The 24,496-nt window shown below is 45.5% G+C and overlaps 3 protein-coding genes across 4 annotated transcripts; 1 reads left to right on the plus strand and 2 right to left on the minus strand.

The window, feature by feature from the left end:
• Positions 1-1,948: 1,948 nt before the first annotated feature.
• Positions 1,949-8,755, minus strand: cnot9 (CCR4-NOT transcription complex subunit 9). Of its 2 annotated transcripts, XM_014984511.2 has the most exons (8): positions 8,531-8,754; positions 6,708-6,893; positions 6,523-6,638; positions 6,246-6,355; positions 6,064-6,173; positions 5,262-5,360; positions 5,095-5,186; positions 1,949-2,660 (listed from the first exon to the last, which is right to left on the minus strand). In XM_014984511.2, exons 1-8 carry the CDS (start codon positions 8,546-8,548, stop codon positions 2,492-2,494), a joined length of 900 nt encoding a protein of 299 aa, XP_014839997.1. In that variant the 5' UTR covers positions 8,549-8,754; the 3' UTR covers positions 1,949-2,491. The 2 variants fall into 2 exon arrangements, with proteins under 2 accessions (XP_014839997.1, XP_014839996.1); XM_014984510.2 differs by having other exon boundaries at positions 6,064-6,355; positions 8,531-8,755.
• A 725-nt stretch (positions 8,756-9,480) lies between these two features.
• usp37 (ubiquitin specific peptidase 37) lies at positions 9,481-21,205 on the plus strand. The gene is made up of 24 exons (XM_014984507.2): positions 9,481-9,677; positions 10,409-10,618; positions 11,092-11,242; positions 11,708-11,796; positions 11,872-11,987; positions 12,073-12,150; positions 12,231-12,319; positions 12,924-13,017; positions 13,090-13,242; positions 13,330-13,461; positions 13,538-13,661; positions 14,905-15,137; positions 15,246-15,363; positions 15,466-15,545; positions 16,203-16,367; positions 16,444-16,497; positions 16,952-17,093; positions 17,171-17,396; positions 17,945-18,111; positions 18,399-18,459; positions 18,528-18,643; positions 18,717-18,786; positions 18,858-18,996; positions 20,288-21,205. Exons 2-24 carry the CDS (start codon positions 10,445-10,447, stop codon positions 20,373-20,375), a joined length of 2,859 nt encoding a protein of 952 aa, XP_014839993.2. The 5' UTR covers positions 9,481-9,677; positions 10,409-10,444; the 3' UTR covers positions 20,376-21,205.
• On the minus strand, positions 21,162-24,472 carry LOC106916306 (ybeY metalloendoribonuclease). The gene is made up of 4 exons (XM_014984509.2): positions 24,072-24,472; positions 23,043-23,174; positions 22,245-22,313; positions 21,162-21,464 (listed from the first exon to the last, which is right to left on the minus strand). The coding sequence occupies exons 1-4, from the start codon at positions 24,279-24,281 to the stop codon at positions 21,369-21,371; spliced, it is 507 nt and encodes a 168-aa protein (XP_014839995.2). The 5' UTR covers positions 24,282-24,472; the 3' UTR covers positions 21,162-21,368.
• Positions 24,473-24,496: the final 24 nt, after the last annotated feature.

Raw genomic sequence — 24,496 nt, forward strand, 5'->3', positions numbered from 1 at the left:
AGCGGCTCTGCAGCGCTCCCTCCCTCCCTCCCTCCCTCCTCCAGCTCCGCCTCGTCCCGCTGCCTTCCTGCCCGGCCACTCCCTCCTCTCACATCAGCGCCGCGCTGCAGGACTTTCAGCTTCCTGATTATTGGGAACAGTTGCCATTAAACCATGCATGAGAACAATAACCTCCATTAAAGGCTCACTCTCAGTTCCTCTGATTGTAGAGAGGGAGGAGATCTTCTTGATAAAACTGCATTTAAATCTAATCAAACCAAACAGTGACTAAAGGACAGAGTCCTGATCTCCGGCTGCAAAGCTTCACATTTTCCTCCCAGTAAACCCAGTTCTCCAGATCACACAGGTTCATACAACGCATCAGAAATCTTCTGGAAAAACTTGAAAAGTCGAAAAATTTTTACTTTTTATGATTTTTCTAGAAAATTTGAGATTAGTCTCTAAATGTCAGACTTTTTTTTGGTCAGAAATCTGACAATCTGCTTTTCCCCTCATGTGTAACAGCCTCAATATGCCGTTGCACCAAGGAGATGATGTCATCAATAAATGGTAACACTTTATGAATGTTTGTTGTCATCCTGCAAATAATGACATTTTTAATTCAAAGTTGCATTAAAAGTGTCTTTATTTACTGAATGACATTACATAACAGTAATAAACATTCATTAATACTTCATGTTTATGACATGAAGAAGTATAACTCATGAGTTTTAAATGCTGGTAAATAAAGGGTTAAACTGGTGAAGTGTTGGTGAAGAACCAGATGGAAACTCGGCCTGATCGCTCGGCTCCATTTGAGCCGCTGCAGCTTTTAAACTGCGGATCGTCTCCCAGCGGGATGAGACTCAGGTGTTTTTCCTCCGTGATGCTTCCTGTCCATCCGTCCTGGTCTGAGGGGTTAATGGAGTCCATGATGCTGCAGGAAATGAGCCTCATTAAGGCTGTGAGGCTCCAGAGCTTCAAACTACAACCAGGACTTTCCACCAAGTCTCTCATTACCTTCCCCAAAACATAAGACAAAACTGTTTTTAAAACCTGATGGCACATTTAGAGTTGACCTGTTTTTTGTTTTGATTTTTCAAGCCACTGGATTAAATTTGCATAAACAAATGACACTAAAAGTAACAGAAGTAAACGCTCAGGTCTAGTTTTCTTGCCGTTTACGTAAAGATTAAAAATTTGAACATTGCAACATTAGTGAGAATTTTGCTGCGATGCTAATTAGCAACACCAGGCACTTGAGTAAAATGCTGTTCAATTTCAGTATTTATTCAGACTTTAGAATAGAAACAAAATGATTTTGAATAACTATCATTATGCTGTTTTATTGTCTTTTGAGCTCCTAGCTCTTTTTTTGCAACAAAAATCAGTTTTACAAATCAAATTTCAACATGTATTTTTGAGCAAATACTAGTTTTTATTTAGTCTTTTAAATAGTTAAATATAAAAAAATAATTTTACTGTATAACTTACTAGACATCTTTCACTGGCTATAAAAACATTTTATTGGAATATGTACTTACAATATATTTATATTTTTCTTTTATTAAGGCTAAGATGCACAATCAACATACATTCACATAATTTATTATTCTACAGTTATACCTACTTATTGCTTGTTAATCATTTCCATTCCTTAGTTGCCTGAAGTCGCTAAATAGCTTCACACCTAAAATTTGAATAATTTTGGTTACATTTCTATTCTAATATATGCAGGTGATATTAGTAAGTCTCAGTATATTTTTATTGCACAACGTAGCTCAAGCTTAAGATTTACGGAGTTTATTGGCGAAATTGAATGGAGTGAACCATGCGCAGTTCACACTCCGACCACTAGATGGTACCAAAGGATTTCTCATGATATCCTTAGTATGAGAGGAATGTGTCAACATTTTCCCTCCTGGCATCTGACTAACTTCATTAACAGATGAAGTCATAATTTCCTGAATATGTTGAAAAATGTTTATTTAGAAACACTCAGAGGCCAGGAAATCATCTCTGTACAAACAGCCAACCTGTCCAGAAGGACGCTGCATGACAGAAACTGCTGCCTACGATACAGAACACAGTTCACCCATCAGAAGTTGCATGAGCGTGTTGCTGGAGACGACGGGTTGCTAAGGGAAGTATCAGCAGCAAACGGGAACGTCAGCAGCAACTCAGACGACCATCAGAGGGAAGTGATGTCATCACAAACCTCTGGTTGATCAGCACATTCTCTCAGTTTTTGCAACGCTTCACCTGATGTAGTTCCTGTTTGTTCATTTAATCTGTGAAATGTCTCACCTAAACACTACTGCCAAACAGTTCAGAAAAAATATCATGTCTCAGTAAAAGATGTATTCTACCGTTTCTGAAATTCAAGAGTTCGCAATCCAAAAAAAAGCCCCAAAAAGCCCTCCGTCTGTCCATGGTCGGTCCGCCGTGCGTGGCTCTGAGGACAGTCCTAGCACCAGGTTTGGTGGCTGCTGGCGGCCGGCCGGCCGGGGCGTCACTGCGGGGCGAGCGGGATGCCGCGGGCGTCCGTCACCTGGCCCTCCTGCAGGTTCTTGACGAGCTGAGCGAGCCAGCGCTTGGTGGTGGTGTCGTCCTTCAGAACCTGGGCGAAGGTGCTGTCCTTCAGCTGGTCCGGCAGACACTGACGCAGCGCCTCTCTGGCTCTGAGGAACCGACACGAAACCAGGAAGAAGAAAAAGGACTTTTGATGATGCAGAGCTAAAAATCGGGCAGATTCTCAAACTAAGAGTGAGACGATGTCACTCTCAGATGTCATACGATGCTGCAAAAACAAAAAAAACAAACCAAAACAACAAAAACTGTTGCTTGTTTACATCTATTGACTAATAAGTAATATTGCTGCGAAATGTATTTATTGGGGGAAACTAGTGATGGGCCAGATGACACAGGAACCTCGGCACATGAGCCAAGCACACAGGACGAACCCCTGTGTCGGTGTGCGTGTTCCTTTAAGGAAAACCATGTGACCGATGCAGTTCCTGTCGTTTGGATGTGAACGTGCCAAACTGTGTTGATGAGGGAGAAACTGTGGCGACACGTTTTGGGTTTTGTTGGATGGAAATACTTTGTGTTCTTTGGTTTTCGGCTCATTTTTGACTCACCGGCATGGATCCACAGAGGAAGAGGAAGTTTTCTCCGTGTGGGATCATTTTGATCTTATCACAAAAAGTATTTATTATTCCAAAGTCATTTTTTTCTTTCAGATTATTCAAATTCCTTCCCATAGGATATTTGAGTTAGTTTACATAGATGAACTTTTATTGCATCGTAGGTGAAAAACGTTGGATTTTCAGGTTTTGTCTTACTGTAACCGGATCTCTTCCACGATGCTGAGGCGTCATCGTGATGAACGGTTAACTCTCCCGTCTTTATCGAATTTGCCTGCAATGACTTTCTAAATCCAGCAGATGTCACTAAGTGACAAAGCAACACAGTAGACAGTTTGGGAAATGAGGCCTCATCGGCCCATCACTAGAAGAAACATCCTCCAGTAGGTTAATGTCAAACATTGCTAATCTAAAGCTAAACTGGAGCGGATCAGAACTTCAGCTGCAGCTTTCTGGATGTTTTTAGGAGAAACTAAAATGTTGCTGATCTTCGGTCCTGTTCTATCGGAGCGGCTGGTTCAGTTCCAGACGCTCTGATGGAGAAACCGACTAGAAAACAGGAGGAGTTTGTCTGCAGAGAGGCAGCGAAACACCAACTGATCCAAAACCATCAGAACCACATGAGACCAGTGGAAACACGATGCTGAATCGGAGCTGGGTGGAGAGGCCAGACCAGATTCAGCCAGATCACAGTTTTCAGTTTCTACATGTTCACATGGGTTTGATTTCAGTTTCAGTCCATTTTCCTCTGGTAAAGCGTTGATCTGTTTGTTTGGACTCTGCGGCTGAAACATTTGAAACATGAACTCATATTTTCAGTTTCCTGGGGGAAACCTGAGGGTGTCGGATCGGTTTCCATCTACAACGGCTCAGAACTTCATCCAACTCGAAATGAACATTTTAAGAACGAACCGATACTAAAATCTGGGCCAGTACAATATTTGATACTAATAATAATCAATAATTGAAGATATTATATGACTTTCCCCACCACTATATTAAAAAATGACAAACATCACTCGGTACAAACGCAGACATATCGTGTCCTGAGAAATGTTTTGCACGTTCTTCAAATTCCTTTGTTTTGAAATGTCTGAAGCATTTTACTGCATCCTGCTCCTGACTGATACTAATCATGTTCTGCAAACAGGTGATGGGAAATGTGTCTGCATTAATGTCAGCAGGTGGAGGCCATTTTTCTAGACAGGGGGAGCAGATGTAAAACTGGGCCGATGTTGGATATTTTAACAGAAGATTGGGCACTTCTTTACATGTTATGTATGAAAACTGTGGGCTTTCTGCAGGAGGAGGTTCAGAAAGTAAAAGATATTTGAGCAGCTTGGTGGAAACTTTCCATGAATGAAAACAATAATCGCTGCTCAACAGCGACTGAAGAGCCCAGCAGGGGGCGCTGGGCCAGCCATCGATCCAAACCGCTGACGTATTCCACTGAGAAGCGTACAGAGGAAGTGTCCAGTACCAGAACCATACCAGTCAGAATCTTTAGAACAAACTGGGTTCCTCCATCTTACCTCCAACTGTTAGCAAAGCTCATCATTTAGCTATAAATACAAAAACTTCACAATAAAGTTCCTGCTGCTGGATGGATGGAGAAACAAACTATTTTACATAAAAATGATTTGAAAATATAAAAACCTTTCAATAATCTGTTTCCTTTTCCAAACTGGAAAATCTCTGGATTAAACTCAATGTTTCCAGGCCTTTAAAGACGCAGCTCAAAGCTTTCCTCTGCTGGGATTCATCAAATAAATCCTGAAATCTGATCCTCTAAACACCGAGCGGATCTGATTTAGTCGTTTTCATCTCCAAACAGCAACAAAAACGTCAAGATGAGAAAAAAAACGGCTGTATCCGGGAGTCAGAACGGCGCCCTCTAGTGGTGCCAACTCACCCCAAAAACTATAAACACATCCTGAAATGAGAAATGCTGAGTTTTCCTCCCGTCTACCTGAGGTTATCTGAGAGGCGCAGGTAGCAGCGGACGACGTGCTTCAGCAGTCGGGCCGACGGCTCCTTGGAGAGCTGCAGCACCATCTTCCCCTGAGGAGACAGAGAGCATGATGGGAACGCTGCAGCAGCGTGAACACCCGGGCCGAATCCGGCAGAGAAACCCACCAGAATCATGGCCACATGGGAGAAACGCTCATAGGTCTGGCAGATGTAAGCCAGGCCGGTGTCGTCAAGCAGGATCTTCTGCAGGATGAAGGTCGCGACCTGACGGGAAAACGGGAATTATGGGATAGTCAGGAAAACTCAACTGAGCTACTCAACTGAAAGAACATTTGAGTGTTTTTAAAGATCAGTTTAGATTCTGAAATGAGGAAAATCATCCCAGGAGAACGTCTGGTTCTGCTGCTGCAGGTTTTACAAAACAATAAAAACTGAAATCAGAGAAGTTTTAGATCTTTCTGACAGATTTCCCTCGACATCAGGGAACATGAAGCATGATTTGGAACAAAATGTCCAAATAATTAAAAAATGTTTCATCATTTTAAAACAACCAGACAGAAAAATAACCAGAAGTTACTGAGGAGTTAAATAAAAATGTTCCAAACATCGATCCGGCCTCAACGACATGATGAATGCTGATCAAACTGCCAGGTATCTCTCCTGGTATAAAATATAATGAAAACAATAAAAAGTAGGATTGTGATGCTGGGAATCTTCAGTCTTTGTTGTAATAAATAAATCAAAATAAAAATAAGAAATAGGCTATAATGGACCATTCTTGCATTAGCTTGGTGTGCAGGGCTTCAGGCAGTTTAACAGCTGACAGTCGGGTCGACTCGGTTCTACCGGAACCAAAACTGCAACAAAACTGGGCTGGAGGAAACGCAGCTTTAGCTCGGTTTAATAAACGCTCCGACTCAAACGTTTCCAAATTCAAAAACGTTTGGGAACTTTTTAAAAACCTCACCGTTTTGGAGAGTTCGCTCCCTGACTCCATGATGCGCAGACACAGCGGGATGATTTCAGTCGTTAGGAGGAAGTTAATCACTTCCTGTTCGTCTGTTTTCACCAAAGCTCCTATAAAACAAACATTTAATGATCTGCTTGTAAACATTGACGTAAACCAGCGGAGCTCCTGAAGAGACGCACCGATGACTCCCAGGCTGGTGAGGCGCAGGTACTCGAAGGGCCGCGTTTTGCTGACTGTGTGCAGGAACGGATACAGGAAGAGGGGAATGTGAGCCGCCAGGAACGCCGACCTGATGGTGGGAAAGGTTTTGACCTTTGAATTTCAGAAATATTTTAGCTTAAACTAAAAATTAGATTCTTTTCCAGCTCATTTTTTTAAACTTTTCAGAATGTCTGTTTTTCTGTTAGAACATTTCTGAGGTTGAGGAGCAGAAACTGGACCCGGTTTGGGTTTTACCGCGTCTCAGGGTGCGAGGCGACGCACTGCAGCAGCGCCAGCGCATTGCACACCCTGTTGGACTGGTGAGCGGTGAGGGTGGGGGGGTTGATGGACGGGTAGATGTTCACTATTTCCTGCAACCAGAGAGAGAAATTAGCCAGAGTCTGGACCGGAACCGGGCCGGAGCGGGCCGAGGCTCTGACCTGCAGCAGCGCGGCGATGGTGCCGAAGGAGTGCCAGAGCATGGGGGCCAGGTCCGGCACCGACTCCCGCTTCTTGCTCAGCTCCAGCAGAGCGTTCTCCCTGGTCTCCGGGCTGGACAGCTCATTGATCCACTGGTAGATCTTCTCCCGGTCCACCTGGGCCAGCGCCGTGACGTTGGTGACGGCCTGGAACCAAACAGAAACATTAACCGGATCGTCGTCACCTCACACCCTCCTGTTCCAGTCCTCCATCAGAAGAGAATTTTGCTTGAATTAGGCAGCAAATTTAGCAAGTCTTGAAAAGGGCAGGATTATTTTCTGTTTTCCAGGCCCATACTGCCACTCACAGCACAATCAAGTAACCATGTAAATTCAGTTGCTATAAAAACTCTTTTAAGTCAAATATGACTTAAAAGAAACTGGGTCTCTGTCTCTTTAAAACCTTCTGCTGTTTCTGAAGCTCCGCCTCCAGGAAGTTGTCCCAACATGGCTCCTCTATTAACCCTTTATTGTTTTTAACAGCATTGCTCTGAGCAGCAGCTCATATGATGGGCTCAGCTGTCAGCTAATTGCTGCTGGCTAGTCTGAAGGAGCTGAGTGGGGGAGGAGCTTTGCCTGGAAGGCGGAGGTAGGTCCAACCAGGATTTTTGCACAGCTGAGTGGTTGCCATGGAGATTAAATGATTTCTCAAACATGCATTAAAAATTACGGCAACACTCCAGGTATGTTTTTGAAGAGGGAATAACATGATAACATGATGTAAAGCTTAAAAAAGTTTATTTTACATAATACTCCCCTTTACTACAAGTAAGCAAAAGCTAAAATATTAATACAAAATTATTGGAAACAAAAGAAAACTCCTGAATAAATTGAAGTTTTAGTCTTTTCCATTTATTTCTCATTAAAAAAAAGAACTCAACCATTTTATCCACTGATTTCATTTTAGGAATGATGGTTTCATTCATTCACTGCTCCGAATGTTGTCACTGTAGTGTTCAGTCTCCATCAGGCCCACAGCACATAAATTCAGATTTGAATAAAAGTTCTTACTGTTTCTGCAGCTTTTGTTGTTGACAGATCCACGTAGTTTGTGCTGCTGAAGCTGCCATTCACTAGACATCCATGAAGGTAACTTATTAAACTCAATCAACCAAATTTTATTCCAGATACAGCAAAGGTTTCAATCTCTGCTTGTTTAATCACATTTTACAGTTGGTTAATTAATAAACTGGCTTGTTTTTTTGTAATGAATCTGTCACTGAACGGACCACCAGTGGTACACGGACCACAGCTTGAGAACCATGGCTAAGAGTCCTCCACTTTTATAGAAACCTTTCTCTTTACTGCTTTGTTTTGATCTCTTAGAAGCAGTTTTAACCAAGTGTCCATTTCTTCTTCTCTTCCAAAGTCTAACCACTCCTAATTGGGCCTCACAAAGATCGTCTTTGGAACAAGATCCTGTAACACCAACTAATCTGTGTTTTTTTCTGAAACTGGTTCAAAACAGTTACGTGAAAATGAGTGAAACCTTCAAAAACTACTCACTAACTTTTATATGATTAGAACAACGTGTTATTGCCAATTATCGCCTAGTTCAATTAAAACCGACCCTGAAGCATTAATCGTTATTTTAAAATGAAAAATAAAATGTGGAGCTACGATTCCATCAGATAGAGTAAATCAGTCATAAAACAAGCATAGAGTTGTTTCCTAACAAAATGTGTAAAATAGGTCCAATCAGTGTTTATAATGATGCTAATCCACCAGAATTAGTTTGTTGGAGTAAAACAGCGAGTTAAAACCCGCTCCTGTTAAACACTCACCGCTCCCGTCGTCAGCATTCTCCGGACCTCTCCCTGTTTTCCAGTTATTACTCTGAAACTCTGCGTATCAGCTAAACAATCAAACTCTAAACTTTTCACTTGTATCTATTTAAAACACGATATGCACTTTTAAACTGCCTGCGCCTCGTTCAGTAAACACAATCTTTCTGTTTTTGTTCAGCAATGGAAGCTAACGAGATGCGGACGTGACAAATATCGCGAGAGGAAAGAATAGCCCCGTTCTCGTGTTGTGGATGTGTTGATCGTGACCGATCCGGCTCAAAACGCTGGTTCATTGACAAACGTATGTGCAACTCCATTTCTGCTGCGAACCGTTTCTTTCTTATTTCAGACATCATTTGACAGCAAGGCCAAACCAGAAATGTTTAAAAGTCGAAAGTAAGAGGAGTTGCAGTTGTAAATAAGTTGCATAAATTATGTACAGGTGGAAATGTGTGACAGTTAAATGACTTTGCACCTGGTTGAAGGCGCAGCAATCCACATTTTGTAGTAAGCTCTGCTTCAGGGGCAATAAAGGCATTCTATGCTACTCCTCAAGACGGGTCTAAATTACGTTAAAATTGGCCAGTTGATTGATCAAAAATGATTTCCTTGAATTGGGTTAGTATTTAACTTATTCATGTCATAAGCTTCCATATGACCTTGGGCTGGCGCTGCACTGTTGCCTTGTTTTGTTAGTAAACTCTTTTTCTTAATAATAAAAGGAATAATAAGAAAACTTCAACAACAACAAAAAATTATTCACATGGATTCCGAGTCTTTTATAAAGCTAGGAAACTTTCACAAACTGACGTATTTTTCTCTCTTTATTATTACATGCCACGTTATTTTGTACAAATGTTCAAACTGTTTAATTAAAACATTAAGAAATTCATACCACATGAAGCGAAATGACATGGATCCCGGAAGAGAGCCGAAAGTCCCATCACCATCTCCTTTCCGTTGTAAACGTTCACATTCCCGCCATCATCGCGCGTTGCTGCGAAGCGTCGCGTTCACTGTCAACAAGAGACCCACCGGAGAGCAAGTGAATGCCGGCGAAACTAACTTTCTGTTCCCGGAGGACAACCCACAAACACCGAACCACATTCTGTGAGTCCGAAGGCGCGTGCTCCGCCGTCTTCAGGTAAAGAGCCGACGAGTTAATGACGCTGTGACTCTGTTTCCATCACCAAGTTACAAGCAGTAATTAGCCACTCAGCTAGCGGCTGCTGCTAGCAGCTCTGCTAATGTCGGCCTCCTCCATCCATTCAGCGCCCGCGGAGAATAAGACGGAGCTCCCTGCCTCCCAGACGTTTAACTGGGCTTGGCTGTTCTTCCCGGGGCTCATCCGGACCGGAACCTCTGTGTTCTGTTCTGTCAGAATAATTCACGTCGTCGCCATCAAACGCAGCGGCAGAGAGTTGTCGGTGTTAGCTGAAGCGAACCGCAGGCTAAACTAATGATGGGCAAACAGAAAACAGGAGGAATTTTCTCATCTTTTTGGGAGATTGGATCTCCTCTGAGGATAAGATTTTTGGGTTGTAACCTCTTGGATTGGTTCCGGTCGACATGGGCTTTGTTGTCATTGAATAAAGCAGAGAGCTGCTGCTAGAACCTCAAGTTTAACGCTGGGTTATTGGACATACAGCGCTATCCCTGATTCCAAAGGAAATTAAATGCTGTCTTCCATATCTGTTGTTGCATGAAAGCTTAAGAAGCCTCTAACTGAAGAGTGCTATATAACAGCCCCCAGACTGGCATGGCATGCTAACACTCAGCATACGGGCATTACTGACGATATTTACCATGTTACCAACTATTACTGCTGTTCATAACTTCGTCTCCATGCTAACGCAAACCTTCCTCTGCTTCTAGGAATCTTCTGGCGGTGAGTTGTTGGGACAATAAGCCATGGCAGCCTTGGGGCCCAAACTCTCCAGTGGTGGTACGGTAAAGATCCGGTTCAACAGCATGGACCTGGGCACCACCAAGTGGAAAGAGGGAACGTTTGAGATCCTGGAGAAGGACAACAAAGTCAGCCTGAGCTTGAGATACAGCAGCGGTGGAGCAGCCAGGACCTTCCAGGTAGACGGCAGGAACCTGGTCACTCTGCGGCCAACTGCAGGGTTTATTTTATTTACATTTATTCTTATAAATGATGTATTAATATTTATATTTTTGACATTTGGTTTTATTATTTTTAGTTATGTTTTTACTGTAAATTTATTTTTCTTTTATATTTTTTCTTCATTAAATTTTTATTTTTTATTCATTTATTTTTATTTATTCACATTTTTTGTTTTATTCATTCACTTATTTTTATCTGTTTTTATTTATTTTTAAATTTTTAATTTTACTTATCCATGTAATTAATTTTTATATAATTTTAAATGTATTTTGTGTGTTTATCATTGTATTTATGTTTTTCTATTTGTTTTCATCTATTTTCATTAATTTTTGCAGGTTTTTTATTTATTTCTTTGCTCATGGTGAAGTGATGCATAGTGTGTAAACGGAGGATGAATTTGACTGAAGTGAATTTATTTTGCTGCCTGCAGCTGAATCAGAACGTGAAGAGCTTTACCCAGAACCTGAACCGGATCATGCTGACCCTGAAGGACAACAGCGTCATCACCCTGGATAAAATGCCTGCCCAGCTGGTTCAGAGGACCAAGGAGTACCTGGAGAAACTGAAGCAAGGAAAATCGGGTAATTGCCATGCCGCTCGCCGCTCATCCAGTCAGATCTGGAAAAACTTCAATCAAAATGTTTTAAATTGAACTCAGAATTATGGCAGAAAATCATAAAATTACAAAAAGTCACAAAGTTAATGCTGTTCTTGAATTCCTTACAGGTAAAAATGTTTGTTTTTAGTTGTAAACATTGTTTACGGTGCCTGCAGGTGCAGTTTCTACCAGCAGGTGGCAGAGTTTCTCCATTTATTAGTGTTCAACCAGTTTTAAGTTGGGTTTCTTCTTCTGGAGTTAATTATAACGTTTTCTAAACAAATTATTTTTTAAGATGTTTTAATAAAAAATTAAAGATGAAATTAAACTAAACTTGTTTTTATTAAGAGTAAAATCCAGCAAGGCAAGTTGAATAGGCAGAAAAATAAATAAATGATGGAAATATGTGTTTGTAATGCGAGCAGCTGTGCTTCCTGTCGTCCCTCAGTCTTGAAATCGTCCCATGGAAGTGCCAACTTCGGCGTGCTCGGCAACCGGCCCATGAAGAACGAGAACAGCCCGTCTGGGGACAGACAGGTGAGCATCGGTGTTTACCTGAGCGCTGAGCTCAGTCAGAGAGACGAAGGCTGAACGTTTGACTCAAACACTCAGACCACGCCGAGGCGGCAGAGCGCCGACGGCCGGGACGACTCCACTCCTCGGAAACCTCTGAGCAGCCCGAGCAGAGCGGCCTCCACGCCGACACGGAGCGGACTCTCTGAAAACAGGTGGGGGAGGGGCGCCAGCGTCCCTTTGTAAACCCAGCCGTGTTCAGGTCAGTTTGGTGCAGCTTGTTGTTGCTGCCTGTTTCAGGGGGGAGAAGAGGAAGAGGCTGCTGAACTCTGAAGGCGACCTAACGGAGGATTACCCCAAGGAGAACGACTCCTCCAGGTGAGAGCTGCTGCCGCGGCGACGCGTTGATGTTTTACCAACAGAAAGCAAACAAAACACTTTATCACTTGTGATTTCAGCAACAACAAGGCCACTTCGGACCCGTCCAGGAAGTTTCTGCTGAGCTGCAAAGATAAACTGAAGCAGACGGAGGAGAACCGGAGCTCAGGTTGGCTCCGCCCCCAACGCCTCACCACTGTTTAAACCGCTGCGCTGTGAGGACCGTCATGTTAATGATGACGCCCCACATGTGTTTCAGACGGTCTGGAAATGAGGACTGCAGCTTGTGATTATTATTCTGAAGATCAATTGAATAAAACCATGTTCTGTAACCACCTCAGGTTATTCCACACATTAAAGACACATAAAAGATTAATCAACTTTTTCTTTTCCAAATAAGGGAGAAGCAACAAATGTTTTGACTTTTTTCAAAGTGCCTTTTTCTTTTATCTTTTTTTAAGTGACAAATCTAGACTTTTTTTTCTTACTCAAAAAACGACCAGCAACAAATCTAGTAACCTTTTTTTTATTCAATAACGTGACTAGCGACTAGTGATTTATTTTTTATTTATTTTGAAAGCAACTTTGTGTTTGTTTTTTTTTTTTTTCTTTTTAAAAGGTGAATATTGATAAATCTCGCAATGTTTTTTCAAATAAGTATCAAATCCTGTGACTTTTTAAACCAGCAGCTGCTTTAAAAGCTCCGTGTTCAGCTGTGTTGCTCCTCTGGCTTCCTGTTTACCTCCGTCTTTCCTCCTCTCCTCCGTCTGCAGCCCCGCTGGGCTCCACTCCTCTTCAGCCGACGTCGTTCTACGGCAGCCGATCTGGAACCAAAGACTACGGCCAGAGCCACTCGTTCCTGGACAGGTGAGTTCCTCTCAGGTGAGGCGATTCGGCTCACCGCCAGCGGAGAGCGTGACGTTTATTGACGGTCCTCAGGGCCTCCGGCGCCGCTCAGACCTCCACCACCAAGAGAAGCCTGATGCTGCCCAACCACTCCACTCCCTTTAAGAAAGTCCGTCCGTCTCTGGATTACGGCTGGAACAAGCAGAGACCGTCCAGCCTGGCGCAGCCGCAGCCGCCCCTGCAGGGGTGAGGCACCCTGCCGTTCCGGAGCAAACTGAAGCACAAACGAGCGTCAGCCTGACCCAACGCCAAAATAACCGTGACTTTCTGCAGGTTCTCCAACCTGGGCAACACGTGCTACATGAACGCCATCCTGCAGTCGCTGTTCAGCCTCCCCTCGTTCTCCAACGACATGCTGAAGCAGAGCATCACCTGGAAGAAGGTTCCTGTCAACGCCTTGCTCAGGTGAGGCTCGCCGCCGCCCGCTGGCCGCTTCACTGAAACTTTGACCCGATCTCTGACGCCACGCGTCCGTCTGCAGGCGCTTCGCCCACCTGATGGTGAAGAAGGATGTGGCCTGTCCAGAAACCAAGAAGGACCTGCTGAGGAAGGTGAAGAACGCCATCTCCTCCACGGCTGAGCGCTTCTCTGGAAACGTGCAGAATGTAAGACTTCCTGCTTCCTTTCTGTGGCGTTAACACGTTCCTGCAGAGACTTTAACTAGACCCACACCGAGGAATAAGCTGAATGAACCGGAAACTAAAAGATCCAAAGGTCCTCTAGTGGAGGTCAGGCTCACCTGCCCATCAATCCAGACTGTTTTTAAACCATTTTATCTCTGATTTTTAGAAAGTTTAAAAAAAGTCTTTGACCATTAAGTGAACATGAAGGTCCAGAAACAAGACGACTCACTGGAAACGAAGCACAAGAAGTTCTAGAAGCGTTAATTCGTTTTTTTTTTTTTAATGTGAGCAAATTTTAAAGTTCAAGTTACAGAGATTAAGAGGCGGAGCTTCATAAGTTGCCATGGTGACAGAACCAGCTTCATGTTGGTAAAAACAACCTCAAACTGAACCTGAAGTTGCCCCTAAACCACTAATGCTGCTTCAGTTCAACTCAAAAATACTTGATTAAATATGTAGTTGTTGTTGATGCTGTGGAGTGGAAGGATCTCCAGTAGCAGCCAGTGTTGCAGCGAATCTGAAGAATCCTCTGACTAAAGATTGTTGCTGTATGTCTCATGACCATCATGATATCCACGCAGCAGAGACGAAACTCCACAGTAGCATGTTCTACCTGACATCAGCTGATAGCTAGCTCTGCTAATCCACCTCTTTTGCTTTTGCTGGTCCTCTGAAAGGCTCCGTTTTAGTCCAACTCCAGTGTGTTTGCTTAGAAAGTTTGGTTTGTTTGGGGAGGTGTGAATTCTGGATTCAGTCTGGCTGAACGGACTAGAGAGCAGGGCATTCTGGGTAAATCCAACCAAAACAAGCGTGCTAGCCTAGCGCTAGCAGGAGAAATGGCTCGTGGTCTTTAGCCAAAGACTAAAGAAAAATCCTCCAACCGCTAAAATCAAATGACACTCTGTTTTTGTTGGTGAAGAAGGAAGTTGCGCTCAGTGTCTTCAGAGGTTTTTGTGTCGTTTCCTTCAGTGGTTGTTGGTGCAGCGCCCCCACAGGACAGGAGGGGAACAGATTGGTTTGACTCAGAGCAGAGAGGAAGAGAAATAATCAAACCGAGTCTAATGGACTACCAGGTAGTTCAGGGATAATTTGAGGGTTTGGAAATGTTAATCAGCTGCTCCCAGTTTTAAAACCAATACCTTGTTGCCATGGTTGCGGAATAATTGTCCAAACGATTCAACCAGAAAATGAGCAAACGTGACCTGCAGCTGTCCCTGTTGGTCAGGACGCTCACGAGTTCCTGAGTCAGTGTTTGGATCAGCTGAAGGACGACGTAGAGAAGATGAACAAAAGCCTGGCGATCGACACGGCTGCTTCCTCTTCCTCCTCGGTGACGTGTGACAACCCTCCGGAGGCGGTGGCGACACCCGGCGACGAGGCCGACACCTCCCGCATCTACACCTGCCCCGTGGCCGTCAACATGGAGTTCGAGGTGCAGCACACCATCACCTGCAAATGGTGAGACCTCTTCCTCTTCCCGCTCCTCCTCTTCCTGCTCCTCTTCCTCCTAGTTTCTGCATTAGCCAGCCGGTTCTGAGGCTGTGATGCTTGTCGTTGGTGTTGCAGCTGCGGTGAGGTGGTGAACAAACGCGAACAGTTCAACGACCTTTCCATCGACCTGCCGCGCAGGAAGAAAACGCTGCCGCTGCGCTCCATCCAGGACTCCCTGGACCTCTTCTTCAGGGTCAGTCCTCCTCCTCTTCCTCATCTCTTTAGCTAAACATGCTAGCTATCATGTTAGCTTTGACCCACCCTAACGTCTGCTGGGTGCTCTGTTTGTTTCCAGATGGAGGAGATTGAATATTCGTGTGAAAAGTGCAGCGGGAAATCTGCAACGGTTACTCACAAGTTCAGCAAACTGCCCAGGTACCACAGAATCCAGAACCGGCGATGTGTATTACTGGACCGGATGTCATGTGACTGCTGTATGCACATGTTGCTATGCACTGAATCACACAACGAATCTGAAAAGGGACGCCATGTTTTACGATTAATTGTCAGCACTACAGAAACTAGATAACAAGGTTCAATGTGTAACTTTTAACAGGTCAGTAAAAAGACTAAATTAGCTAATCAACCAGCTGTGTTCAGATGATCACTTATTGATCACAAAACAAACATCAACCCTGAAAACATAAAACTAACAGTCTGAGTGTTCTGATCTTTGTGGGAAATGTTTGCATGTGTTTTTGGTGTTTGATACACTTCAGCGTAATTTCTTCTCTGTCGGCTTGTGGAGCTGTTGTCAGTCGGTTGCCATAGTAACAGGTGTGTAGTAGTGGCGGCTGCTGGTGTGCATCACTAGCTATAGTAGCTAACGGTCGCTAGCTGCAGCGGCTAACGGGCGCTAGCTATAGTAGCTAACGGGCGCTAGCTGCAGCGGCTAACGGGCGCTAGCTGCAGCGGCTAACGGCCGCTAGCTGCAGCGGCTAACAGTCCCGGTCCTGTCCAGTGATGTATCGCTGTCTGACCCGGCCCAGTGAAGGAGCTGAACAGAACCATCTGACCGTGTCTTCCTCCCAGAGTCCTCATCCTCCACCTGAAGAGGTACAGCTTCAACGCCCAGCTGTCCCTGAACAGCAAGCTGGGCCAGCAGGTTCTGATCCCGCGGTACCTGACACTGCTGTCCCACTGCACCGACGGCACCCGGCCCCCCGTCAGCCTGAGCTGGACCCCCCAACCCGCCACGTACGGCCCGCTGCACGCCGCTTCACCTCCACTTCCTGTTTCACCAGCTGATGATGTTTCTGCTCCGTTCCTAAAGGTCCAGAACCCTGAAAACGTCGCAGTCGATCAACTCCTCCACGACTCCTCAGAGGTGAGTTTCACCAGAACCAGAACCAGAACCTGAGGTCCAGGGATGTGCTAACTTATCTCAGGATTTCAAAGGGTTAAAACTGATTTAGTGATTCCTCAGGAAATCAGATTATTACATCAACCAATAAAACAAAGTGGCTCTACAGAGCAGAACCTCCAGGTTCCTGGTCTGCTGATGAAGGTTCTGTTTCTTTTCAGAATCTGGTATCTTGATTTTTACCTTCATCCTTAAACTTTGGACCTCTGAGCACCAGCCCGGTTCTGGTTCTACTACTATACTAGAACACTTTCTGAATATTCTAGTTTTCTGATTCACTGGATTTTGAGTTTCCATTCTCTGTTCGCCATAATCATTAAAATTATATCAAATCAGTGTTTGGAAGTTTTACTTCATGTGTGATTGAGTTTGGCTTCTGAAGTGATGAGTTTTAAAGGTTTCTGTGATGTTTGTGCAGGAGGGTTGGGGGGAAATCCTCCAGCTGCAGCTCCGCCCTGCTGGACTCGGACTACGAAGACGAACCCACCAGGAAGGTGAACGTGAGCCGCAGGCGGCGCCTGAGCGTCTGCCTGCCTGAAGAGGACGACCGTCCAGAGGAGGTCAGGTCCAGCCTCAGCGCTGCTCGTCTCGCCCTCTTCGTCTGGTCGTGTCGTTTTGAAGTTTGATGTATTTTCAGAAGCCGGCAGCGGCGGCGATGGATTCCACAGAATTCAGTGGCATAAATGATGACGAGATGTTAGCCGCCGTGCTGGAGATGAGCCGACAGGAAGCCGGGCTTCCTGCCGCGGCGCCGCTGGAGGACGAGCCGACCAGCAGCCCTGATACCGGGTTCGGAGACTCGGACGTTCACGACCTGGCTTATCACACGGAGCTGCTGGAAACGGACAGCAAGCAGCCTGCAGGTGGCGCTAGCTTTAATGCAGCAGGTTGTGCTTTAAAGGGGCAGCATCATGTAATTACATCTTTCCATCATGTTCTATTTTTCTGTCATCACAAACAAACCTGGAGAGTTGTTTGATTCTTTAATGTATGTTTGAGAAAGTTTTTAATCTCCATGGCAACCGTTGATCTAGGCAAAACGCCTGGGTGGCCATAGCCCTTCCTTCGAGGCGCAGCTCCTCCCCCACTCAACTCCTTCAGACTAGCCAGCAGCAATTAGCAACCAGCTGGTGGATTTGCTCAAAGCAGAATTTGTTTCAAGTCGTGTTTGATAAGAACATCATTTTTATTCAACTCATTTTAACACGGTTAGTTGATTGTGCTTTGAAACGGCAACATGCGCCTGGAAAACGTCAAACTGCCCCTTTAAAGAGCCAAGTCAGTCTGATGATGTCATTCAGTGTGAAACCAGTAAGAAACAAACTGGAGTAAAAGTTGTTTTTGGCCCAGACCAGCAGAACTTCACCCTGACATGTTTGGGTTTGTCTCTGCATGTTCTGGTGCCGTTCAGACGTCCTGGACTCTCTGGATCTGACCATGGATGAGAACAAGGAGAACCAGACCCCGGAGGGCGTGCAGCCGCAGGGCGAGCTGGACTGGGTCCAGCAGTACAACCTGGACCAGGAGCGGGAGGAGCAGGAGCTGCAGCAGGCGCTGGCCCAGAGCCTGCAGGAACACGTAAGACCAGAACCGCCGCCCGACTCGGGCTGGACCCCAACAGCACAAAACGCTGTGCAGCAAAACTTTTCCTTTGTGCCGCTGTCAATAAATAAATATGAATAAATATTAAAGACGTTAGAGATCGTCTGTGTCTTCAAACCAGAAGCAGCACAAACAAAAAGATCTGCTGCCTAGTTGATTGACACTAGTTTTGTTAGACTTGAAGAATTTGGGGGTCAGCTTCACTCAGGTGACCCGCCTGGTGCCGGTTCTGACCCGCTCTGAACCCGGCCGCTCTCCTGCAGGAAGCCCAGGAGATGAGGGAAGACGACGACCTGAAGAGAGCCACTGAGCTCAGCCTCCAAGGTAGGCAGAGCGTCTGTCCGCCTGTCCGCTGCGCTCAGAGGAACTGCAGCGTTTCTGTCGCCCTGCAGAGTTCAACAACTCGCTGCCGGAGCTGCTGGGTTCGGACGACGACTCCGGGAACGAGGACGTCCTGGACATGGAGTACACTGAAGCCGAGGCGGAGACGCTGAAGAGGAACGCCGAGGTAACGGGCGTCCGGCCGTCCTGGAAATCTGCCTGAAATCTGAAATACTGAGCGTTTGGTCTCCGATCCGCAGGCCGGAGAGCTGGCCAACTCCTACAGACTCATCAGCGTCGTCAGCCACATCGGGAGCAGCTCTTCCTCTGGTGCGCTCCTCTTCCTCCTCCCTGTTTTCACCACTGTTCCTGTATTAAAGCCGGTTCTGATCTCTTCCCAGGACATTACATCAGCGACGTCTACGACATGAAGAAGCAGTCGTGGCTGACCTACAACGACCTGGACGTGTCGCGCACGCAGGAGGCCGCCGTCCAGCGGGACCGCGACCGCAGCGGATACATCTTCTTCTACATGCACAAGTGGGTTTCCAGTCCATCGGGTTAGTGAGTCAGTGGGGCCCCTTTTATAAGGAGTCGTAATCTGCTGGAGGAATGAACTTCTAGTATTAAAAGCAATCTTTTTTTGGGGGGATGATGAGAAAGTTTCTTGTTTTAACTAGACGCGTTTCCTGGATTTATTTCCAACCTCTGGCAGTTAAATGCTTCCAGATTAAAGGGGTAGTACCTAAAATCTACTCTTTTTAGCGTTCCAACATTATTCCCTCATCTAAAACATACCTGGAGTTGCCTCGACACTTTCACGCATTTTGAGAAATCCTTTCATCTCCATGGCAACCATTCAACTGTGCAAAACGCCTGGGTGGACCTAGCCCCGCCCTCAAGACGCAGCTCCTCCTCAGAGAGACTGAGGCCTGATTTCAGGGTGCTAATTTGTGAAGTACATTTTATTTCAAGTCATATTTGATATTTAAAGCATTTTGATAACATCTGAAGGTCACAGTGACCTGATGGTGTAAAACCTGCTGCCCCTTTAACAGCATATTCACAAAACGTTTAGTTACGTTTAAATTCACTAAACTTAATTACTCAAATGTGAGAAATTTGGAAAACATAAAAGCCATGTGAAGATAACAGGTGGAGAAACAGAAAACGGTCCAAAGGCTTCAGAACCCTGGAGTCCAGCCGGCCGGGCCGGGACCTGGAGTCCAGCTGGACCGGGACCTGGAGTCCAGCCGGCCGGGCCGGGACCTGGAGTCCAGCTGGACCGGGACCTGGAGACCAGCCGGCCGGGCCGGGACCTGGAGACCGGCCGGCCGGGCCGGGACCTGGAGACCGGCCGGCCGGGCCGGGACCTGGAGACCGGCCGGACCGGGACCTGGAGACCGGCCGGACCGGGACCTGGAGTCCAGCCGGCCGGGCCGGGACCTGGAGTCCAGCTGGACCGGGACCTGGAGTCCAGCTGGACCGGGACCTGGAGTCCAGCCGGCCGGGCCGGGACCTGGAGTCCAGCCGGCCGGGCCGGGACCTGGAGACCAGCCGGCCGGGCCGGGACCTGGAGACCGGCCGGCCGGGCCGGGACCTGGAGACCGGCCGGCCGGGCCGGGACCTGGAGACCGGCCGGCCGGGCCGGGACCTGGAGACCGGCCGGACCGGGACCTGGAGACCGGCCGGACCGGGACCTGGAGTCCAGCCGGCCGGGCCGGGACCTGGAGTCCAGCTGGACCGGGTCCTGGAGGCTCAGTCACCGACCCAAACCCTCCAGCTGCTCCTCCATCAGCTGGGCTGACCGCAGGCCGTCTGTCTGTTTCAGGGATGTCTTCGAGCAGCTGTCAGAGGTGGAGCGGTCCGGATCCAGCATCGCCTCTGAAGCAGGAAGGAACGTCCTGCAGCCGCTCTGAGCTCTGCACATCCTGCTGGTTCCTGCTAGGTGGCGCTGTCCTCCGTTTGTTCCTCTACTCAGACGGCGAAGTGTCACGACTCAAACATTCAGCGGATCAAACTTGGCCTCCATGTCTGAGGCCATTTTGTTTTTTTCTTCTGTTTTTTGTTGTTGTCCTGGTTTCAGCAGAGCTGCTGGTTCTGGTTCTATGTTTGCAGATCTTTAGTTCTCTACTGAATAAAGAAATTCTATGTTTGAGTAAATCTGTGGCAGAGCTAGAGGCTTGCTGTGTTTAGCGGGTCCGTTTGGTGCAATACGTAGGTTCTGGGTCGGATGCTTTCCGTTGCTTTTGTGCTGCTTTGTGTTCGGTTCTGTCTGTTAGTTACTGAGCTCCTGAGTTGGACTCGGCATTACTGGGTTTTGAACTTGTGCCTCCTAAGAGAACTTTTCTAAACGTGTTTATGAGCTTTATTTTGACAGCTTTGTTTGGTTTTGGATGTTTGGACCTCATTTGTATAAAGCTAGCAGATGGTTCTGGTGTTTGCAGCGTAGCGGCCCGTCGGCCCAGGAGAAACTGTTCCTGTATTTATCTAGAGGAGAATCCTTGTTTATAGTTTTTAATCCACTGTAAAATGAAACAAGTCGGTCATAATTTACCCGCATAAGATGATTTCTTTTTAAAATGATCAGTTTGGGCAGAGCTGAAGTCCAGCCGACTTCCTGCTGTCTGAGTGAAACCCTGAGAGGCTGAAATGTATTTATGCAGTGAGAGTGAGAAGCTTTTCTACCCTTCATACTCGACTGATTCTTCCTGAAAGCAGATTTTAATAAAATTATAGTCAAAACAAACTGGATTAGTTCTTTTTTTTAAATAACTTTCAGTTTTTGTTCTGCTGTAAATGTCCTTCCAGCAGTCGGTGTTTTCACATAGAAACCATTAAACTTCAGCAGTGGGTTGAATTAGTGCAAAACATTCAGCATGGCGCCGGTCCGCGGCGCCGGTCCGCGGCCGTCACGTTTCAGGGCTGAACGCCTTCATGAGCGGCTCAAGATGGCGGCCGGTCAGTCTGTTGTATTCGCTCAGGATGTATCGCTCCCTCTGCAGCATCTGCAACAAAATATCATCATTGATAACCTTCAGCAGGCGGATCCATGCATTTACTGGTAAAATGTTAAAACATTTTGGACATGAAAACGATTTAAAAATCATATTTAGGAGAATATTCCTAATAATTTCTCCTTCCTTAAAAGATCCAGGAAAGAACAGATTCTTCATCTGAATGTTTCCGTCATGGATCACAGGAAGCAACACCTTCCTTAAACTGCTTCCTTTTCCTGACATTTCTCTCTGTTTTAGTTTCAAACCGTTATGGGTAACCATGGTAACTAGATATTGTTTTTACCACTCAGAGCAGCTCATTACCATTTCAAGAAACAGCTGAACTTTGACCCCAAACCCAGACGAGTTGAAAAGGATGCAGAGAGGAGGAGGAAGTTGAGTCCATCTCTTCATCCCCTACTCCAGCATCTCTGCAACCAGACAGACTTTAAACATCTGCTGGTCTCATCCAGCGAGCCGTTAGCACGAGGCTTCAGTCAGAGGCCTCTTCACATTTGTTGCAAGACTGACTGCTACTGGAGATCCTTCCTGCCCACTGCATCATTCACAGCGACTTTGTGAAGATAAGTTATGACAATATTTAACTTCTTTTTGGAATAAAGTACTTTTGAATTGAATAAAAATGATATGGATCAAATTTGACTGCAACTCTGAGCTGAACAGAACCGTCTGTTCTGATCAGGAGTGATCATAGCGATCAATAAGGCTGGAAACAAAATGGCCGCCTGTCGGTGAAACCTGGCGTTGCGGTTGAAGCTGCGGACTCACCTCGGCCCATTCCTCCTCCGTCTCATGCCGGTAGCCCAGCAGGTGGCAGATACCGTGTGCAGTGACCGCCTGCAGGAGCAGCAGAGCAGATATGCAAACAGAGTATTGGTGTCTTACAGATAAAAGAAAAATGGCTGAGAACATTTCTACATTCACTTCACATAATTACAAGGAAAAAATATTTTCTCTGTCAAAATCTAAATGTGCAAGAAAAAATTTTCTCTGATCAACAGCTTGAATAGATTTATTTATGACATGTCAGAAATTCAGAAGAAAAAAAATTTGGAATTTCACTACAATATAAATTTGTGCATTTGGAAAGGGAAACTCCAAAAGTCCTCTCACATCTGGATATTTTCCAGTGTAGTTGGTAAATCCAGGCTGTTTTCCTGCAGCAGAGCCAAATCTTCCAGGTCCAGATTGACCTTTCACCTTCAACTGGATCCAGAAAACACCTGAGACTGAGAGGAGGAAGCTGCAGAAATCTGAACCCGAGAAATGTTCTGATCCAGGAGAAAAGCCCGGATCTACGGCTTCCAGTTTGGAAAATATCCAGACGCTGGTCTCATAGATTTACCACTTCAGTCTTAAAGACTTCTGTTGTTTGTCGCAAATGTCTGACTTTATAAGCTCCATAAATTTGACAGAAAATTCCAGTTTTTTTTCTTGAAAATATGGAAAATTATTTTCAAATTTTCTCAGTTTATTGGTGTAAATTTGCTCTTAAATAATTTTTTCAGCAGTGAGAGCCTGTGATCAGCTGAAAATATGAGTCAATAGAAAACACTCGTAACTCACAGTAAGAGTACCATGAAGGTCTAGTGATTCTTTTTGGCACTGATTCATCACAAACTCGACCCCCAGGAAGATGTCTCCCAGGTTCAGCTCATCTCTGTGCAGCGGACAGGGCAGCTTACCGGGCCTCAGGTCCTGGAAGAACAGAGATGGAAATAACTTCACCTGAAAGCTGCGGAAAACCTTAACATGGCACTTGAGTTGGTTCGTCCTTTCATTATTTTGACTTTCAAAGACATGATTGACAGAAAATGTCACATCATTTCTCTAAGGAGTATTGCTGTGGTATCACATAATGGTAAATTTAAAAAAAGTCTTTAAAGATAGAAATTATAGCTTCTAGTAAGGCTTTTATATTTTATTTCAAGGCAGAAATGGGCTTCCATATGATGCAGATATGGAAATAAGATTTTTGTCTAGTTTTCCCACAGTGTGTTTCAACTCAGCATCATATTCTGTCAGCTCACAACCAAAAAGATCTGAGGTGGCACAAAAAATACACTAATTTTTATGTATTTGTATTAAAGGGTTTTACTTTGTGTTGTTATATTAGAATATGGCTGTGTGCCCCCGGGCCCCTCCTTTGGGAGCGCCACTGATTTCAGGCGCTATTTTTTTTTTCTTTCAATCCCGTTAATTTAAGCTTCTATATCTCTGGAATAAAACACCGCACACACATTAACTTTCCCCTCTGTGGTCGCTAGAAGGTCCTGCCACTCTTGGTTCAACAAAGTTTGCGATACGACTTTGAGTTTTAAACACAGCGACTGTTTTAAGGTTTTAACGGCCGTTGCTGCTCCATCGTCCCTCTTTCCAGAAAATGCGGGAATCAGCAACCGAAGACTCCGCTTTTTTCCGAAGTCTCACACAGGAAGTTAGCTAAAAATAAAAATATGGTTCTGTCATATATTATTGTTAATATAATTTTAAAGTTAATTCCAAATTAGATAGACTTTGTTTGACAGTAACTCCATCGGTAATGTTATTGCTGTACATTTAACAGTCATATTAACAGCTAACGGAATCGGTTACCTCATAAAACGGGAAGGACAGGACATCTGTCGGCGCGTTTTTCTTCCTGTAAAGGTTGTTGATCTGCTGAATCCTGCGGTTGTCCACGCAGATGATGCCCAGGTCGAACTTCTGGATGCCCAGGATGTGTCTCAGCGTGTCCACGTCCCTGCGCAGCCTGGCGCGGCGGAGAGGAACCACCTTCTGCAGGTTCCGCAGGACCACTCCCATTTCGAACCGAGTGGGAGATGGACGCGACGCGGAACCTCACGGCATGGACGAACCCGAACCGAGCCTTTAGCTGCTGATAGGAACTAACACTGAGCCTCTCAGTAAAGGAGGACAGCCTCATTCAGATTCAGTCATTCAGAACACAATTCAAGGTGACACCATGAAGCCGGTTCTGAAGTTGGCTTCTGACTTACAACTTCCGGTTTGACACTTGA

The sequence above is a fragment of the Poecilia mexicana genome, unplaced genomic scaffold, assembly GCF_051168715.1.
Source record: "Poecilia mexicana isolate PSO_F unplaced genomic scaffold, ASM5116871v1 scaffold_2, whole genome shotgun sequence".
In the NCBI taxonomy this organism is placed as follows: domain Eukaryota; kingdom Metazoa; phylum Chordata; class Actinopteri; order Cyprinodontiformes; family Poeciliidae; genus Poecilia; species Poecilia mexicana.

Excerpts from the sequence above, each read along its gene's own strand:
- LOC106916306 (XM_014984509.2), bottom strand. The coding sequence starts at position 24,281 with ATGGGAGTGGTCCTGCGGAACCTGCAGAAGGTGGTTCCTCTCCGCCGC. Across the intron at positions 23,175-24,071 it reads TGTCCTTCCCGTTTTATGAG|GACCTGAGGCCCGGTAAGCT; the intron begins GTAACCGATTCC and ends CTGTTCTTCCAG. Across the intron at positions 22,314-23,042 it reads ACCTTCATGGTACTCTTACT|GCGGTCACTGCACACGGTAT; the intron begins GTGAGTTACGAG and ends CTGCTCCTGCAG.
- cnot9 (XM_014984510.2), bottom strand. Across the intron at positions 6,356-6,522 it reads GCCTCGCACCCTGAGACGCG|GTCGGCGTTCCTGGCGGCTC; the intron begins GTAAAACCCAAA and ends TCCCACCATCAG. Across the intron at positions 5,361-6,063 it reads GGAGCGAACTCTCCAAAACG|GTCGCGACCTTCATCCTGCA; the intron begins GTGAGGTTTTTA and ends TTTTCCCGTCAG.
- usp37 (XM_014984507.2), top strand. The coding sequence starts at position 10,445 with ATGGCAGCCTTGGGGCCCAAACTCTCCAGTGGTGGTACGGTAAAGATC. Across the intron at positions 16,498-16,951 it reads TCCTCCACGACTCCTCAGAG|GAGGGTTGGGGGGAAATCCT; the intron begins GTGAGTTTCACC and ends ATGTTTGTGCAG. Across the intron at positions 18,787-18,857 it reads CGGGAGCAGCTCTTCCTCTG|GACATTACATCAGCGACGTC; the intron begins GTGCGCTCCTCT and ends ATCTCTTCCCAG.